Source organism: Pseudophryne corroboree, chromosome 5 (genome assembly GCF_028390025.1).
Source record: "Pseudophryne corroboree isolate aPseCor3 chromosome 5, aPseCor3.hap2, whole genome shotgun sequence".
In the NCBI taxonomy this organism is placed as follows: Eukaryota; Metazoa; Chordata; class Amphibia; order Anura; family Myobatrachidae; genus Pseudophryne; species Pseudophryne corroboree.
In genome coordinates this window covers 679457161-679477279 of record NC_086448.1, presented here as the reverse complement: position 1 = coordinate 679477279, position 20119 = coordinate 679457161, and the positions used below count along the sequence as shown (strand labels likewise).

At 40.5% G+C, this 20119-nt stretch overlaps 1 protein-coding gene and 1 long non-coding RNA gene across 4 annotated transcripts in view; one reads left to right on the top strand and one right to left on the bottom strand.

The window, feature by feature from the left end:
• The window catches only part of TOX (thymocyte selection associated high mobility group box), a 367184-nt gene that overhangs the window by 139467 nt on the left and 207598 nt on the right, over positions 1–20119 (top strand). For 2 of the 3 annotated variants that reach the window (XM_063923769.1, XM_063923768.1), the window contains exon 2: positions 15211–15276. The exons of the other annotated variant lie outside the window; for it this stretch is intronic. In XM_063923769.1, coding sequence (XP_063779839.1) covers positions 15211–15276 — 66 coding nt within the window. The remainder of the gene's footprint in view (positions 1–15210; positions 15277–20119) is intronic. 3 annotated transcript variants of the gene reach the window in all.
• LOC134928258 (uncharacterized) overlaps positions 1–20119 on the bottom strand; it is a 93507-nt gene that overhangs the window by 9355 nt on the left and 64033 nt on the right. The window lies entirely within an intron of this gene.

The window sequence follows — 20119 nt, the reverse complement described above, 5'->3', positions numbered from 1 at the left end:
TTTATTTTAATAGTATGGTGGCAACATTTCTTGTACATACTATTGTGGCACTACCAATATGCATATGCAGTTGTGGTCATGCGAATGCCAGTGGTGGTAGTTCTACAAGTGCCAACATGCAATCATGGGCTGTCAGCTCATGCATGCAGTTGTAGTGTATATACAGTATGGGGCTGCACTGATGGGCAAAATGTGATATTCGGAAAGTAGTTTGCAGCTTATGGGAACGTCAGGGATCCTCCAATCCCTCAAATAATGTGTCAAAAATGTTTAGATCCCCAGAGTATATCCCATTCACTTTTACAGAGATAAATATCAATACAATATTATGAAAAATTAAATAATTGATAAGACATTTCTTAATGTAATTAAGAATATTTTATTGGAAAATTGTAACAAAAAATTCAGTACAGATCAATTGAGTTACATTATGGAAAGATGTAGCCTATCGTGATTCCTAAAACATGTGCATACGGGACACCACAAAACGTATCCTTTATGAAATATTCTGAAAAAAAACTGCCATGTGGATAAAAATTGCAAAAATTCAATAAAATATGAAATAATAAAAAACTCAATTCAGTATATGCAACAGTCTAAGTTTATATGGTTCTTTCCAAGAAAAAACAATCCTGGTTATAAGATAATCTTAGTATCTTATATCAATGGATTTTTGTGGAGTTTGTACACCATTAATTGTGTATCCCTCACAGTGCACAGTTCTGTAACAGTATGACCAGGGAGTACAAAATATTATAGTTTATTATCCGGCATAGAGCGCAGATGCCAGACAGAGATAATGTCAGATGAAAATGGCATGTGTCATTCACTATTGCAGAATGGCAGTGCTGAGACTGCGTCCGGAAAGTCTGGATATGTGTGAGTCCGCCAGCAAAAGGGCAATTCTACCTTCAGCTCAGTGTGGCCTGGTAATGATCCAATAGTTACTTCCGCCAATGCATTTCACCTTAAAAGGCTTCATCAGAGATGTATGGATGTTCTGTCCCCTCCAGTCTCCATCTTTAAATACCCAGTGATGGGTCTGCTGGTGATTGGTGATTACTACAAGGTTTCCTTACTGAGTTATAATCTGGATGGTTGCTTTGCTGGGTATCACTGCATCATATCCACCACTCCTTAATGAGATGTCCCAGAGAGACAGTAATGTTCATGAGGTGCTTCCGCCCTTATCACATATCAGTACATCCTACATCCTGCGCTTCTGTGAATTACAGGTCTGCAAGGAGGGGTGGGGTTTAATGGTGCCAATTTGCATCATTAAGCCCCACCCCCTCCATACATGCACTGAACTTCTCTGTGGAATCTCTCCATCCTGCCCACTTCACTAGGATGCAGGCAGGATGTGGGAGAACTGCCCACTCTTCCGATGGGCCAGTGGACTGCCTGAAAAAACGTGAGTCTCCCGGCACTTGTGGGAGAGTAGGTTTGTATACCATATATGCGCCCATGTCATTAGCTTTGTGGTAATTGTCCCTGCTTCACCTTGATAATGGGCCATGCATTTAAAGATCGTAAACCACATGTTAATACATCTGTCCCACAGACCTTGAAATGACAGAAGCTGATGGTTGCTTTGGGCAGCTACTCCATTTTATCTATATCCTAGACTTGATACATCGCCCCCAAACTGCCATATGAGTACAGCCTTACACATAGCACAACTGGTTGACACCTGTTACAGGAGTTAATACAAAAACTTTTGATATCATGTACAGCCAGCATTTTGTATTATCATTTAACCAATTATATAACAGCTGAAACCTGCCAGTCTCATTATATATATTTTTTATCTGAATAAGAACTACTTTTACATAGCAAGCGAGAGAGCAGGAGACAATAGTTTCTCCAGTAGCCCAGTAGTCTTGAACAATTTCATTTTCATCATTGTAAAAGCACAGCAATGCCTTGTAGGCATAAGCAGCATAACAAGGGCACCAGCTCCTCTATCATATAGTAAACGGTTGCCAGCATCAAGATCTTTCACAGTGATACTCTAATTAGATTTGTCAAAGATCATAGATTCTGTGGGTCTTGCTGTTTTCATTGATTACACTGTAAAAAATAATTAGCTCTCTCTAAATATCATATACACAATCTTAAACAACTTGTTGGTATATGTGGGAATTTCCGTGGTCTCACAATTAAATCACTTCTAAATAAAAGAGTGATCAATGAGTGATAAAACTTGTGAATGATAAATCTCATTCACGACTGTAATTTTTCAAACATATGACAGGAGTTTGACACTTGACAGTTTAGAGCTGATTGGCTAGAGCACCATTTATCATATGCAATGAGTTTTATTCATTTCGAGTTTTATCACTTGCATCACTTGTTGATAAACGAGCCCCTATATTTTTTCATTAATTCTTCTACTGTTCCGTGTGCTACAAGTGCCGTTACACATAAGGCGTGAATGCAATGTACCTCAGTGGTGGCGAGCATCTTTGTTTGCGTTTTCCCACGAAAATGCATCTTATTCGCAAAGTAATGCTATAGGTCGCACAAGCAGCTTCTATGTGTAACTGTAGCTGTAATGTGTCATTTCCTATGCAGATACAGTCGCAGTCACTCACAGAATGTAGGCATGCTGCATATCATTTTAATCAGCAGGATTTGCTTGTGCGTCGTACCAACATGTCGTCCACATCATTTAGTGTGTACCTGCTATGCCACTGACAATGCTCACTCCCGCACATCACCAGCAACATCCTCCATCAGCCCTACATGCCGGGCTGATAGGGGAAGTCCTTAGCTGCTGCCGCTCCACTAGCCGATGCCGGATATCCCGCCGGATCCCATTGCTGACGATGTTGCTGGATACATACATTGTCTAGTGTGTACCCAGCTTTAGCTGCATAAGCAGCGCTGTGTCTGATACTCTGAACCAGGTTATATCCTGCCTTAGTAATCGGTTACTTGTATTCTTGTCTTTAACCCTATTTCAATTAATGTCTATTATAATGTCTCCACTTATGCATTTTATATATTGGAGGTTATTTACAGAACGCCAACCTGAGAACAGGTGTTTGATTGATTACTATGAGCTAATGGGGTTGGTATCGATATACCGGCGCCTGGTATCCCGTTGGTCAGAATCCCAACCACGGGAAGCCAAGCGCCGGAATGTCGACAGCAGACGAGCACAAAAGAGCCCCTTGTGGGCTCGCTGGGCTCGCCACACTGCGGGCATGGTGTCACGCTATGCGCACTATTTATTCTCCCTACAGTGGTGTCGTGGACACCCCAAGAAGGAGAATAGGTGTCGGGATCCCGGAAGTCAGGATCCCAGTGCCGGTATGCTGAGCACCAGGATGCCGACAGCCGGGATATTGACTATATCCTGAGCTAATGTACTTTGCACTTCTGTAGCTTGAAAATAATACCAATTCAGTTTTCTTATGTGAAAAATTGCAATTGTCAACACAAAAGTGAACACCATATTTAAATGTAATAAGTACAATGTAATTTGTAAATTTAGTATTACAACATTTATATGGCTTATCTTAACCTATTAGTTTCTTTTTAGAAGTGGACACATTAAAGTCTACTTTATTGGTTAATTGGTTGCCTAGTAAGTTAACATATATGTAGTTAATTGTTTAGGTTCTATGTATTATTGATGACCACAGAAGAGCACTGATTTCTCAAGAGACTACTTCATAAATCTGTTGAAATAATCCTGTCTAAAATACTGAGCTATGGGCCTGATTCAGCATGAATTGCAAAAGCAAAATCTTTCTCTAATGGCCAAAACCATGTGCACTGCAGGTGGGGCAGATATAACATATGCAGAGAGAGTTAGATTTGGGTGGGGTGTGTTCAAACTGAAATCTAAATTGCAGTGTAAAAATAAAGCAGCCAGTATTTACCATGCACAGAAACAAAATAACACACCCAAATCTAACTCTCTCTGCAGTGCACATGGTTTTGCCCATTAGAGAAAGATTTTGCTTTTGCGATCTATTCTGAATCAGGCCTTATATAATAAAGCAAAATAAAAGTTGCTACATTCCAACAAGACTTAGTTACCAGCGTGTCTAGGGGTTTGCATTTTTTTAATTCACATTGTACTCAGGTTTAACAAACTGGCAGTTCTGGTAATAGTGAAGAATTAGTTGTTTTTTTGCGGTATACGTGCAAGATACCGCCGGAATCCAGAACAGGTCATTATCCAGAGGCTGGAATCCCAACACCCAGAATCCCAAAGGTAAGTATAGCCGGGAGGGTTAGGGTTTGGCTGCGGGGGTAAAAGGTTTAGATTTAGGTGCCACCTTGGGGAGGGGGGGGGGGGTTAGGGTTAGGTTGCAGGGTGGGGGGGTGGGTTAGTGTTAGGCTACGGAGAGGGGCGGTTAGGGTTAGGCACCACCAGGGGGGTTAGGGTTAGGCTGCGGAAAGGAGGGGATTAGGTTTTGGCATTAAGGGAGGAGGTTAGGGGGATCCTATATTTTGTAAGATTAAATATCTTTTTAGAGAAATAAAATTTAACCAAAGGCAACCGAAAACAATACATTGTGATTGTACTGTACATTAAAAAAGGCAAACTGTATTTGCCTACTGTACATATGGGGTGGTCTTCAGTATGCCGACTGACGGGATCCCGGCGCACAGTATATCGGCGCTGGGATCCCGACAGCCGGCATACCGACACTAATTCTCCCTCGTGGGGGTCCATGACCCCCCTGGAGGGAGAATAAAATAACGTGGCGCGTGTAGCGCGCCACCATGCCCGTAGCGTGGCGAGCGCAGCGAGCCCGCAAGGGGCTCATTTGCGCTCGCCACACTGTCAGTAAGCCGGCGGTTGGGCTCCCGGCACCGGTATGCTGGTCGCCGGGAGTCCGACCGCCGGCATATCGTAGTGAACCCGTACATAAGTTATGCACTATAATGTCAGCTCACAAAGCCATCTAAAGACAGACAATTGTATATCCAATGTATCAGCCAACTTCACTCTTCTTTCATCAGAAATAGTCTAGTGATGACACAATCTCTGTCACTAAAGGGTTATACTTACTACTGGGAATAATTACTCACTGCAAGGGGTGTAATTGCAATTGTTATATACATGGTGGGGAAATGCTGCCTGTGTTATTTTGTAGCACACAAAATAATATTCAGCCTTATTATACACTGCAGTATTTTTCTTGCTTTGGAAGCACCCACTAATCCGCTTGCAACGCTAAATGTTTCTGCAAATTTTAAATATATCCATTGTGCAGCACAGTATAATTTTGCCATGGTGTTATCTTCAACATATGCTGCGGGGATGATTTAAAGTTTAACTTCAATATTCCCTGCGTTCCCACTTCCGTATTTTGAATAAATCTAAAATATTAAAACTTTAAATCTAAAAAGGAACCAATTATCATCATCAACTGGCTGTTGTCATTGATGTATTTCGAGGTCTGTGTATTTCAAAATACGATTCATCCCAAAGGTGATATATTACTTCCATATTACCTTTTCCAACCAGAGTACAAATTTGAGTTAGTTGCAACAATCCAACCTCCTCATTTTTTATTTAAGTCCAGTCTCTAGTGTACATACTGTATGTAAGAATATTTTACTGTCAGCATTTTAGCTTATGTATTTTTTCTTTCAAATGTGCAAAGGAAAAATAAACAGATTTCAGTGATGTCTACCCTTCTTTTAAATCTTAATGTTCTTTTAAGAAAGCTTGGCATTAGTGGGTCATGCACTGGGGATTTGTACGTGGCCTTTCAGTTGTAGATTTGAAGTCAGCGGGTGGCTCTGCATTAGATAGAGCACTGACCACAGCACTCTAAAGATGAAGCGGGTGGCTCTGCAATAGCACTAGTGGCTGCAGAGTAATATTCAGGACACCCTGCAAGCTACGCGCAGGTGCCGGCCACTGTTCCCTGCGCTCTGTGTGGCGGCACCACTCTCACTCACCTAGTTAGGCCCTGATTTTACTAAAAAGCATTTAGTATTTTCCACCATCACTCCCCACTATTGTTATCATAGCACCATGGGTAAGTCATGGGTCTAGGGGGTAAGCAATCCAATACTCAACGATAGCCACTGATGGCTGTAGCCTTTCATAAATAGCAGACAGCCCTATCTCCAGCAAAAACAGCAATTTGCCTTAGTATTTTCAGGACTTGATAAAAAGACCTCTTAATTTCTTAAACTTATACAAATTTTAATAACAAACCATTAAGTTGTGGCATCAGAATTCCCTGCTTGTTTAGACATTATTTAAAAATAATAGATATATGGTAATCCCCTATGCATTACACTATCCTGTTTCCTAACTCTCCCATTTTTTCTAAAGGATTTGCGCTGCTCCAAAGTAACAATTCTCTCCCTCTCTCTCTCTCTCTCTCTCTCTCTCTCTCTCTATATATATATATATATATAAATAAAACATTTATTTATATATATTGCTTCTTTAATTGCATATGTAAGGAAACCAATAAAATGTATATTAAAACATTTTTTTAAGCTGAATAGGTACACTTATTTTCTTTAATAGGCTTCAAAATATATATTTTCATAACTTCATGATAATATTCCCTTAAATTAGTTTTGCATTCTCTGGAGAGTTCACGATCATATTAAAAAAGGCATAAGAGAGATTTCCCACTCCACTCATTGAAATTGCCTGTTTAATAAAGCCAGATTCTGTAAGCTTATTATTAAACACCTGAGATCACTCTTTATGCTCCTCAATCCAGGCAACATAAGTATACATTTGTTTTGTATGAATATACAAACGTATGGCATAAAAGCAATTTTTTTGTATACAGATCTTTCATAAGGAAAATATCACGTTAATATAGTAGATGTACTACATTAAGTTCTTCTCAGTACACAATGGCTGGAGCCCTGTTACACAGGAAGTCAAGCTGGTCTGTGAGTGGTACAGTAGATATGATTTCTAGTAACAGAACCACTGACAGGTTCTCCTGTAGAGTATGCACAGCAATGTACTTTATTGCACACAGTAATAATATAAACATAGTCCAAGCACAATCCAGGCTCTAGTGCACTTGAGGGCACCATGAGTACAAAGGCTATAAGTAAGAATGTAGTCAGAACACAGTCAAAGAGTCTGATAGACTGGCAGGCAAAGTTGGTGCACAAGGAACTAAGCAGGAAGGTCTCTGGTACACTTAGGGGCAAGTGGCAACAGCATAACAGGGAGTAAGCAAGATCAAAATTCAGAGTATCAGCGGCAAGGGCAGTACACAGGAATCAAACAGCAGAATGCGATGCCCAAAAGCTAGACCTAGGAATGGCTTAGTAATGGCTACTAGGTCCAGGCATTATTTTATGTAGTAGGGGGCAGAGAACACTGGTAGTTTTAACCAAATTGAATGCTGGTATCACAGATGCAGGGAAACATCATACCTATTCTATTGAAGAAGAAAAAAGCCGCAAAGGATCATACTGATATAAAGGTAGTAATAGGATATTTTTTATATTTATTAAAGGGTATTATTCTGGAGACCTATCCAGCCTCTCTGCCCCCGCCCCCTATTACAGTTCTGCTACTGGTTTCAGTTCATAAATGTTCAGTCAGGAATTGTATTACCGTAACTAAGTTGATCTACAGGTTCCTACTCCCAAGAACTACACAGTCTACTTGTATCTCTAAATATTGATCCACTTTACTCAGCACAAATAACACATTTGCTAGTATGCAAGTTTTGTTTTATGGTAGGTCTGTTGGGTACAAATAATGCATTCCTCATGAAGATTATTAGGTACTCACTATGTTGAGCCTGATTAAACTATACTAGTAAAGTTGGCCCCCATTCTGCCCCCTGCTCTGTTCAGCCCTATCCTTTCTCCGCTGCCCTGTCCCACAGCTCTATCTTGCTCCACCTTCACCCCCTCTTTTCTGCTCTGTCCTGCCTCACCAACCTCCTACCCCCTCTGCTCCCATACTTATCAGGTTCCCAGTGAAATGTTGGGTTCTTTTCCTCTCCGACTAGGTCTGTCCCATCACCCTAGCAGTGGGAGCCTGTTGGAAATGGCACAGAGCTTTGATAATTATTATATATGGTAGATTCACCATTTGGTGAGCATAGGGCTCCATAACTCCATAAAGTGGATAACTACAGTATCAAAGTTCATAGAAAAATAATGCTTTAACAATGAGTAAGTCACATATACTTTTTCTGTATTCAATTAATACAGAGTACACCTTTTATACACAAGTTATTTCTACTGTAGTTAAACAAATGGTACAAATGAAAGAAGTAAAATAAATAAATACAGCACATTTTACATTTAATTACCAAATTAATAATACAAATGCTAAATTATTGTATATAGTCATTTGGTTGAAAAATTACGGATGGTAAAATAAATACATATCTTCACCTCTACTACAGTCATACAGCGATGAGCAGGGAGGGATCCCTTATTCTTCTATTGATACAAAGTAAAAAGGATGTTTGTTGATGGCTCCTGGCAGGTGTAGTGGCAAATAATACGTAAGCAGATGGACACAGTAAAATAAGTGATATGATCGTACTGCCAGAATGATAGCACTACCTGGGGCAGAACATTTTCTATAAAGATGTCACCACTTCAAGCATCAGTTTTTACATTTCTTAGTGCTGTGTATTAAAAACACAAAAGCCCTGTGCGTTTTCCCAGGCTTTCTGTTACAATAGCGACTAAGCATGGTGAAGGCTGGAAGAGCTCTATTTCATGTTTGTCACTTCTCTAGCAAATCTGTGATTTGTTTCGGTGAACAAAGGTAGAGAAGCAACTTGACAGATATCCACTGGGGATGCAATTGAGACCACTAAGCCGTATTTCTTTGTTAAGAAAGGTTGATTGAGGATGGAGATGACAAGGAATTGTGAGAAAGTGCGTGTGTATATTTCCTTCTCACGCACAAGGCCACGGTCATTTTTATACACAATGGTGTTTGAGTTGATGGCATATATAGTCACTTTAAAAATTGCAGCAACAGGGATTGGACAAAAGCTTCAGACACCAGGCATCGCACTTATAGAGAAAGAGATAAATATTACAGAAATGCGGTTACAGACTTGATTTTATGTAATTCAGTCACCAATATAGCATATACTAAATTTAGTTAAACTATTCCTAAATAATATTGTTTTGCTCGATAATATCTATAGTTTCCTGGTGTTTAAAGTCCACTTTTGTTAGCAATAATTTCCTTTAAAATAACATCCTCTCATTCATTTAAAACATATAAATAATAACAATATGGAAACATACTAGTGTGGGGTTGTGGCATCATCATAGCACAACACAGTGTGATCATGATGACCCATCACTCTACGGGCTGTTGGGTATGATGACCCAAATTTTCTGCAAATCACATCAAGCTTTGCACCCATACACTTCATTAGCAAATAAGGCAGGATCCTTGATCTTCCAGAAGTAAGGAAGAAATACCCTGAAATTCAGAAATACAGTAGACATGTATGCACATATTATCATTGAAATAAAGTGAATTCTGATCTTAGGTTTCTTCATGTCCAAAACAAATGTCCTCCCTGCAATGTAAAAAAAACTTTGAACCTGTGTAAAGCTGCCATCACACACAGATGTGGTCTTTTGTCCCAGTCATTGAGCACATTAAGCTGTGGTTTACTTATATGGTTGTCAGGTTGAATCACCAGATTGCCATGTTCTGTCAATGTTGCCTACTTGCCAGCTGATAACACAGCCGTGCTGACAGTGGTTAAAAAGATACCATTATTCCTCATATGTGAATACCAACATGGCTGCCAAAAGAAATCTGTTGGACCCCAGAATGGGGTGTGTGCCAAGCATGGGGAGTGGTCATGTCCAATTGTGAATACCGGGAGCCTTCTGAAGAATCTTTGTTTCACCAAAGGGAATGTGACCATGCCATCTTGAGGGCTTGGTTACTCATCTCTAGTAGGTCCGTGCCCATGTAATGTACTCTGCACCCACTTCTACCTTCTTGGCTATCCTTGATATCATAGTGGTACACACATGTTCAATCCTTTTATTTACGCATTGAGGGAGAAAAGTTTTTTTAAAAGGCTACCTTAGAGTGACTAAAATATACAAATAATATTTTTAAAAAGTTGATTTGCTGTAGAGTACAAAATGCAGTGCATTTAAGTATGGTGATGTGAATATGTACCTTATAAATACTGTAACTGTCAGTGAAACAATCTGGTAAAATATATTTAAAGGTCTTAAAGATTACAATGTACAGTACATGTAAATTTAGCTGAAGAAAAGCAAATACAGACAAAATAAGAAATGCTGAAATAGAAATTAAACAAAAACCCAATATAAATGTTCTCTACATAATACAGTATGTCTATATGAGGTGTGCATAGAATTCCAATCCCACTTAACTCAATGTTGATTCATTTGACCACAAGGATATCTAAAACAAAATGTATTCTTACTATTTAGTGTACTTGTGTGGGTGTTTGTAGTCCCAGCTGCTGTAGTCCAAAATCAATCTTAAATGGCCAATACATCTACAGTCAGTTGGGGCAATACCACATTTTTGCCAATGCAGGGGTCGGGTCATCGGCAAAATTGAACATGTTGTATATCCCCAATTCACTGATTCTGACCCCAAAATGATCAGAATTGGCGACTCGAGGGTTTTAACATGTAAGATTTTGCTGATACCCCAACAAATCACAGATCATTGAAGTTTGCAAATCGGAGGATCAGAACGCCAATTGTAATCTGTGCATTGGTGAATTGCTGTATAGATATATGGCCCGCATTACATTCCACATGCTCTTATTGCCAGTTATATCAGTCAGAGGCCAAAATATTGTATGCAGTGGGTGAATCTGATTATTGTTGGGTTACTACTGTATGTCCATCTTCATGTCAACTATAGTTTACAGTATTCCAGCTATGACAGGCCTGCCACAGTGATGCATCAGAAGGCAGGTATAAGTATGGTAGGCAAGTTCTTTCTTCTCACACCATCCAGTCCCCCATATACTAAATAGTAAAATATGCATTTTAGGACAAGTTACCTTTTACTTTTCTCCACAATAATGCCTGTACCCCAGTAACATGTGCTTAGCCTACATGCAGATGTCCAGTTTCCACCCATTCATGCCAAATTGGCAGTAACTGGAGATGAGGCTGAAATATGTATAATTTGGTATCATCCATAGTTCAATTTGCTCATCTCAAATGCTTGCACAGTGTGAAATAATCTTAAAATCAAGCCTCTGAATGGATTTTCATGCAGCTCTGAATCAGGCTCTTGGGACCTACCAGCTTGTCCTCTGTTTCTCTCACCAGACTTTTATTTTTAGTTTCTCTTTACTGTACGGCACATGTCCTCCGCTGCTGACTATAGAAACATAGAATTTGACGGCAGATAAGAACCACTTGGCCCACTTAGTCTGCCCCTTTTTTTTACCATATTTTTTTTTTTATCTCAAACCTTATTTGATCCTGATTTCTTTGTAAGGATATCCTTATGTCTGTCCCATGCATGTTTACATTGCTCTACTGTCTCAGCCTCTACCACCTCTTATGGGAGGCTATTCCTCTTGTCCACTACCATTTCTGTGAAGTAATTTTTCCTCAAATTTACCCTTAACCCCCCCTCCAGTTTCAGTGGATGCCCTCGTGTCCTATTGCTTCTCTTCATTTGGAAAATGTTTCCTTCCTGGACCTTGTTAAAACCCTTGATATATTTGAAGGTTTCTATCATGTCCCCCTTTCCCTTCTCTGCTCCAAACTATATTCTGCTCTACAATCTGTCACCTGCTCTGCCAGTGAGGCAGGGCATCTTAGCACGTCATGCAAAATAATTTCTCAACAGACCTTGAAGCACTACAATTCCAACCATTTCTTATTTCCTCAAGCTGATTATAACATACTTATGTATTCTTAGTATGCTTCTTAAATAAATATCAGCTTAGAAAGCAAGGACATTTGACAAGAGACTTAAATGTTAAATACCTCCTACTCACAGAGATATTACGCACATACACAGTGCTGCTGAGAGGGGGGGCTGGCAAGTCCACTTTACCCTGGCTTTTTGAGGGGGCCCCGAGTCCCACTGCCCCCTCCCCCTTCCCCGATGTAGAAATTGCCGCCGCTGGCAGAGAGAGGACACTGCTGCAGCAGCAGCATCTCTCCCCAGCGCAGCACACACTCTGCTGTGTGCTGCCGCGGGGAGAGAGGCAGAAACAGTGTCCTCTCTCTGCATGTGTGACGTGTGGGGGGTGAGCGACCACACCCGCCAACCCCAGAAGCCCTCCCTGCGGCCCCCCTGGTATTCACCAACCTTGTAAATGATTGCCACTAAAATTATGGGCATTCTCGCCCGAATTCCACACCTTCGGCAACTCGCACTCTATTACATTTACACCCTGGTGTCTATAAAACCTTGTTGTATTAGATCCACATATCTTCATGAAGACCATAAAATAAGAATAGACAATAAGAATTGAATCTACGGGTTAGTAAAAGAGTAATTGTAATGTACAAATGATTCAATTTTGTTAAATAAATAAAAAAAAGGTATTTCCCTGGACAAACATTTTGGACTGTTCCTAGAAAATAAGGATAGCTGTGAGTGTAACTTTGTTCTTTAATATTTTAGTTAGTGTTACCTGTAAATCTCACATTAATCCTTACATATGTACAATACTTGGTAGACTACACTACACTACAGGCAGAATTGATATGTACATTATGAAGCATCTATCATTTTACATAAATTACCAAAGTTTGTTTGAAATCTCACATTCATTTTTTTTCTGGTCCTGTAAATATACAACTTCTATGAAGTTAGTTAATAAAATTAAAATACCATTTGGTGTTTTTCTTTAACTGATTCAGCACTGTTCCTGCTGGATAACCAATAGTGTGATTGGTAAATGTATATCCTTTGTGTAGAAATGAAAGGATAACTTCAATTTAGTGAACTAAGGGGGTCATTCTGACCCGATTGCTCGCTGCAGTTTGTCGCAGCGCAGCAGTCGGGTCGGAACTGTGCCGGCGCCGCAGTGCGCCGGCGCATGGTAGTCGTCGGTGCCCAGCGATCGCCTCTGAGACAGAGGCGGTCGCTGGGCGGGAGGGGCTGAACAGCGGCGTTAAGCCGCCATTTAGTAGGCGCGGTCCGGCCAACACATATGTGGCCAGACCGTTGGGGGGGCGTGCCGCGGCGGCTGCGTGACGTCTCACACAGCCACTGCGGCCAGCGGCAGCGACACACAACTCCCGGCTAGCCGCAGGAGCTGCGCTGGCCGGGAGTTACTCCACAGATACAAAGGCGCTTTTGTATTTGTGCGGGGGGGGGGGGCGGCACTGACATGAGGGGCGGACTTTTGCTATATGTTATCACTGATTAGGTATAGTTTCTAGAAGGATGTAGCAAACATTACTTGTACATATAATTGTTCTCTAATGGGCAAAACCATGTGCTCTGCGGGAGGGGGGGGGCAGATATAACATGTGTACAGAAATTTAGATTTGGGTGGGCTGTTTACCTATGATTGCATTTCTAAATCGGAGTCAGTTCACATTATTAAATTTGCCGATGATATTGCAGTTGTAGGTTTAATTAGTAAGGACGATGAGTCAGAATATAGATCTGAGGTCGCTAGGTTAGAAGCTTGGAGTCAAACAAATCATTTAATCCTAAATGTAAAAAAAATGAAAGAAATGATTGTAGATTTTAGGAAATCGCATAAGTAGCCTTTTTGCCCTATAATTGTAAATAACCAGGTAGTGGAGACAGTTGAGTCTTTTAAATTACTGGGTATTAACATCTCTAATGATTTGTTCTGGGGCACTCATACTCGATGTGTTGTTAAAAAAGCCCAACAACGCCTGTTTTTACTAAGGAAAATGCGTATGGCGGGAATACGTAAGGAGATTTTAGTAAATTTTTATTCGGCCATCTTAGAGAGTGTCCTTACATACGGGATTATGGTATGGTTTGGTAACTGTACTGCCGTAGAACGTAAGTCCCTTCAGAGAGTGGTTAAAACTGCGAGCAGGGTTATTGGAGTTAGTTTGCCCTGTATTCAGGATATATATGAAAAGAGGCTCCTCACTAAGGTGAGAAGTATTTTGGGAGATCTATCTCATCCTAATGTGGGGATGTTTTCTGTGTTGCCATCTAATAGGCGTTATCGTTTTATTCTTTGTCGGACTAACCGGTTAAGGGGTAGTTTTTTCCCAACAGCAGTAAACATGTTAAACCGGACAAAACCGAGATAAATTGATAATTGAGAATGTCTTGGTTTCAGGAGTGCTCTTTCTGTTCTCATGGTCTCTGTATATGCTTGCTTTTAGTTTCGTTGATTGTTCATGTATTTTTTTTCTTGAACTATTGATGACAATAAAGTATTATTATTATTATAATTATTATTATTATTTAAGATTTCAGTTTAAGCACAACCTACCCAAATCTAACTCTCTGCACATATTATATCTGTCCCACACGCAGTGCACATGGTTTTGCCCATTAGAGAACTATTTTGCTGCAGCGATCAAGTCTGAATTAGGCACTAAATACTGTCACAGCAACACACTCTAAAAATTATTTTATTTTTTTCGAGAGGTTTTGCATTGATAATGCTTATTTTATTTCTCACACTGAATTATTATAGTGAAGGTAGGTGTCAAATGCAGGGTTTTATATAAGCAAACAATCTGTCCTTTTCCTTCTGTTCTTATTAGACCAAGACCTGCTTCATGGATTAATAGTGCAGCGCTCTAAACGTCTGTGTCCCTTGCAGTAATTCTGCCTGACACTCTTATTTATTTGATTTACAAATCAGTATTAAGAAATACATTGTTTTAATAAGATAAGACATTGGAATACATCATTATGCATTTTGTAACTAATCTATTTGCCTTCTCCCATGAGAAACTATGCAATTTATTCAGCACTTCATTAGGACCAGCGGCAATATCTATACTTGGTACACACACTGATCCATTTTGTTTGGTAACAGATTGTGGATGAAAGGAAACCATTCATTTATTGCTTGCTTGGTATAATTACTACTGCACTAATTACCGCAAATCACTGACATGCCAGTTCAATGAATGTCACAGTAAAGTACAGCAACACAACCTGCAGAATCACTGTCTTTATGTTAGCGCATCATTTCATATGTAGGGATATTTTCGTCAGACTAATAGGAATTAAAAGAATATTACTAAGCACTTAACTGTTATTTTATATTGCAGTTTGACAACGATAACATGTACATGAGTATGTCAGAGCCAAGCCAGGACTACGTGCCAGCAAGCCAGGTGGGTTAATTAATCTTCTATGCCTTGTTTCAAATTGTAATTAAACAAATTCAAAGAGCTGCATTGCAAATGAGTGGCTCTATCCATAACTGCCGCAATCAGGAATTATCATAATTTATCAACAAAGCATTTAAGCCTTTTTGCCACTTAATGAGACGGGGCTGCTAAGTAAAAAAAAAAAAAAAAACAACTAGAAACACAAAGCTGGTGTTTGCGCAAAAATATTACCTTGTTTCCTCTCCAGCATGTAGGCAGCTGTTTTGCCAGCATGATCCTTCTTAAACAGTTGTTTGTACCTTCAGGAATAAACGCTTTACAGGTGCCGCTTATTTGGATTTGTAACTGCAGACGAGTTAATCATTTTAAGCTGCTCATGTCACAGAATGTTTTAATTAGAAATGAGAAACAAGCTGAGATCCTGCACATATTTTATGGTTAAAGTTTTTATCTGGAATTTATTGGCATGAAAACAGAGCAGCGGGATACACGTTACAAATTACACATTAACAAAATAAAGAGTAGTTTAAGGAGAACAGTTGTATTAGGCATTTTTAATAGGCTTGCTAGGCGTAAAATTTCAATATTATTATTATCATGATTATTAATTAATTATTTAATTACAATACTAATTGAAGTGGGAGTTCAAGAACACTGTATGGCACATGTCCTCCGCTGCTACCTATATTCTGCTTCTCAATCTGTCACCTGCTCTGCTGGTGAGGCAGTGCATCTTAGCACATCATGCAAAATCATTTCTCAGAAGACCTTAAAATACTACAATTCCCACCATTTCTTATTTCCTCAAGCTGATTATAACATACCTCAACTTAGAAAGCAGAGTATCAAGGACACTTGACAAGAGACTGAAATGCGAAATACTTCCTACTCACAGAGATATTATATACCATACACAGTGCCGCCAAGAGTGGGGGGCTGGCAGATACACTTTACCCGGGCCTTAAAACTGATAATCGGGATGCCGCAAACGGTATTCTGACTGCTGGCATACTATCCGCCAGCATTTCAAGCCCAACCCCTATAAACATCATCATTATATCAGTGCAAGCCCTCATCCATTGTCACTGCAATCCAGCTGTAATTGTCAGCATTTCTCCAGGATACGTTCATAGCATATGTGCCTGTTCTACCAGAATGTCCATTAAACTCGTTCATTTCAAGCAGTTGTCCTGGAATCTTAGGACTGTAGCCCTGCCTCACAGTGACTTGCGCCATTTGGCCCAACCCCCAACAAATCAGCAGGGGTTGGAGCAACGATGACACAATTCCACCACACCTCCCCTCGGGATCTGTGTCCAATGGGAATTTGTTAGGAAAGGCATCTACAATTGGCAAGCCTTTAATGCATTGTATAGGATTTATGAAGTATCTACAGCTTTGGTGAAGTATTATGCATGAACCCTAATGTATTTAGTCATATATAGCACTGGTGAACTTAAGTGGGAATGCCTGAATATGGTAGACTTTGGGTAATACGCAGGTTTACATTATGCTAGCCACTTGCAACATGATTTGCTATTTTCATCAAAAGTCAAAGGGAGCATATCAAATAGGAGCAGTGGCAGAACTTGAGAGTTTTGGGCTTAGGTGCAAAATTATGCTATAAGGCCCCCTCCTTTCTAGGCCCCACCATGAGTTCATAAAATGCCACATGGTAGTGTGCACGTGATCGCCAAACAATACAGAGAACCTCCTGGTGTCTAATGATAGTCAATGTCTCCTTTATTCAAATAATAATAATAATCTTAGCCCCCTTTATTCAAAAAATACTAATGTAAACCCATTTATTAAAGTAATACTTATCTATGTCCTCTTTATTCTAATAATAATAATAATTTGTGCCCACTTTAAACTCAATAGTGTCTTATGTGAAAAGCTCCACAGATGGGTCTGCTGGCAGAGGGTGACAGTCAGAGGGTGACAGGGGGAGTACCACACACAGATGGTCTCTGTACTCTCAGAGTGCCTCTCTATAAAGGTGAACCTTTTCTTTCATTAGCCTTGCTGGGTCCATTAATAAGAGGCAAACCTATAATCCTGGCAGCCAGCAGGCAGATCATCATTAATTCCTGCAGCTCATTGGGATCAGTCGTCCTTTGCCAGTGAGCCTTCAGGGTGGCAGCAGATAGACTAGTCAGAGAACTGCAAGAGGCCCACTTCTACCTCCCTTGACACTCTCGAGATCACCTCTCCAGTCCCCAGCAGGCAGTGAATGTGCAACAGCCCATCCCATCGGGATTGCTGACATTCCAGACTCTGGACAGATCGCCTAATATCCAGACAGTCCAAGGCAATCCCGGATGGCTGTCAGCCGGTGACATGTAGTAGAGGACATCACGTAAACCACTCTGTAAGTGTAACAGTATTGCAAAAAGGTTTTTAAAATAAATGTCAGGTTAAAGGTAGGTTTTTCTAGGCACTTCCCCTTTAAATCAGATATATACTCTTTTCAGTGAAATTGGATCTTTTTGCATAGTATTGTATTGCATTGCAGTAAAAAGGCATGACTAACGTGCTTGGTGCATTGTCTGTTTCTGCATTGCAGGGTGGTTCGTTTGCTGTTAAAATATCATCTGATTGGCTGCGTTAGAACGATGAGCAAAGACAAGATAGAAAGTTCTTAGCACGTTTAAACTATAACTGTTTATTATCAGTTATGAAACAATCTGTATAATACTCACTAAGGTTTGTCCTGTCTCCAACATACATATGCAGTGGGAGTTGGGACATGTGCTTCTAACTCCTGCTGCTATAGCAACAGAAAAGACCTTAGCCTAGACAGCGAGGAGGAGGACCCACCAGAAATGGGTAAGTATGCAGCCTCAGGAGGAAGGAGGCAGGACAAAGCAGGTGGGCAGAGCAGCAGAGAGAGAGAGATTGCTGGGTGCTGGACAGGTCAGGTGGCAGAGCAAAGACCAGAAAGGTGGGGTGGATTAGGACAGAGCAGTGGGCAGAGTTGGTGGGGTGGAACAAAATGGGTGGCAGGATTGGGAAGACCAGCAGACAGAGTGCACTTACATTGTTGTGCATTTTTCTGCACATTCCTATGGGACTTTTAGGTAAAATGGACAATGTAGGAGCAATTTAGGGTGCCATTGCCTGCATTTAAATGCTGTCAAAATCGCACATCGCCAACATTGCCCGTACATTCCTTTATTTGAATTGTCCCCTTTGTTTCATCCACTTAGGAGAACACCCCCTTCTCTAGAAGTCAGATTCCAGACTATGCTTTGGAAATATAGATTGTTACTATATTAGAGAGGGTCAGCACACTGTGGAGCAGGACCACTGATGAACATGGGTGCTTGGTTCACTTTAAAAAAAAACTGCACCAAGAGTCACCCTCCTACCAATCAAAATGGGTGGTCACAACCAGAGGTGGATTTAGATCTCATGGGGCCCTAAGCAAGGTACCAATTTGTGGCCCCTTTTCCTCAAACAATCCTCACTGACTACCCCCCCCCCCCATCATTCCTCCCACCATCATACCTCACTCACGCCTGATTGGAATTTGAAGTATGGGGTGGATATTATATAAAATGTAAAAAAATCCTGTAATAAAGTATACTGCAAGACCTCAGTTTTTTTCTGTGCACATCTCAGCTCTTCTCTCTAAGCATCTGACGTCATACACACTTGTGTCATGATATGTCATACGCACAGTGCTGCAGGTCTGGAGACACCGGCATGCGCTGGAGCTGACAGCCTGAAGCTCATGATCTGACAGAAATGCCCTTTATGCAGCCTTGTTGGCGGGCCCCATGGGACCAGTAGGGCCCCCTGAGACCAACAGGGCCCTAAGCAGCTGCTTTGGTTGCCTTGTGGTAAATCCTCCTCTGGTCACAACACGACTTCCTCTTGTTGGCTGTAGGCTTTAATGTACTGAACGCAGTTTCTGCCAGTGACTTAAATTGCATTGTAGCTTTGCATTCACTAACCTACAATTCATTTATCTCAGCTGTAAGAGCTTAGATAGTTGACTTGTTTTACAGTGGTATGCATTTTTTCTTGACTATACCTAATATAAGACACTGGGCGGTCAGTTTCACTGTACCAGTGTCCCCTATCCCATGTACAGTACATTACTGTGGTACAGTACATATAGACAGGATCACCATCATTTTTCTGCATATACATATATACATAATTTTGGTACATAATGTATTTCCAGGACAATAGCATATTCATTCCTTTGATTTTCTGTTATCAATCTGGTACTTCATCATGCATACATGTGGTATCAGTATTTACTATATAAACTGTATTTATGAATGGGCCCAGACCATGCAGTGTTGGCTAACCATCTCTAAAGGTTAGCCAAGACTCTGTATTGCTGACCACACCCCTTAAGCATGGACTTCCACTACTGCATTCCCCTGCCATAGTCCGACACTGCTTGTGCTACAGACTTAATAACAGGGTTAAAGCAAACCACACACTAACACTTTCCACATTGCCTGGTATGGCCATTTGCTATGGTATACACTGCGTTGCTTGAAAATTGTTCTTCTCAGCTTGCACAATGCATGATTTAATCTGCTTTTACATTAATTGCATAATAGTTTCCAAATTGTGTTGTCCTAATGTGGTACAATGTCCATGTACTAGGGATGTAGTCAGCAATTTTAATGTCGACATTTATGGTGTCCACATAAAATGCTGACAAAGCATTGACATTATCAGAATGTTGACAGGCGAAATGTTGACATTGTTAGGCTGTGGGCGGAAGGGTTAGGGTTAGACTAGAGGGGGAGGTTAGGGTTAGGCTGTAAGGTAGATTAGGGTTAGGCACTGGAGGGAGGGTTAGGAGTAGGTATTAGGATTA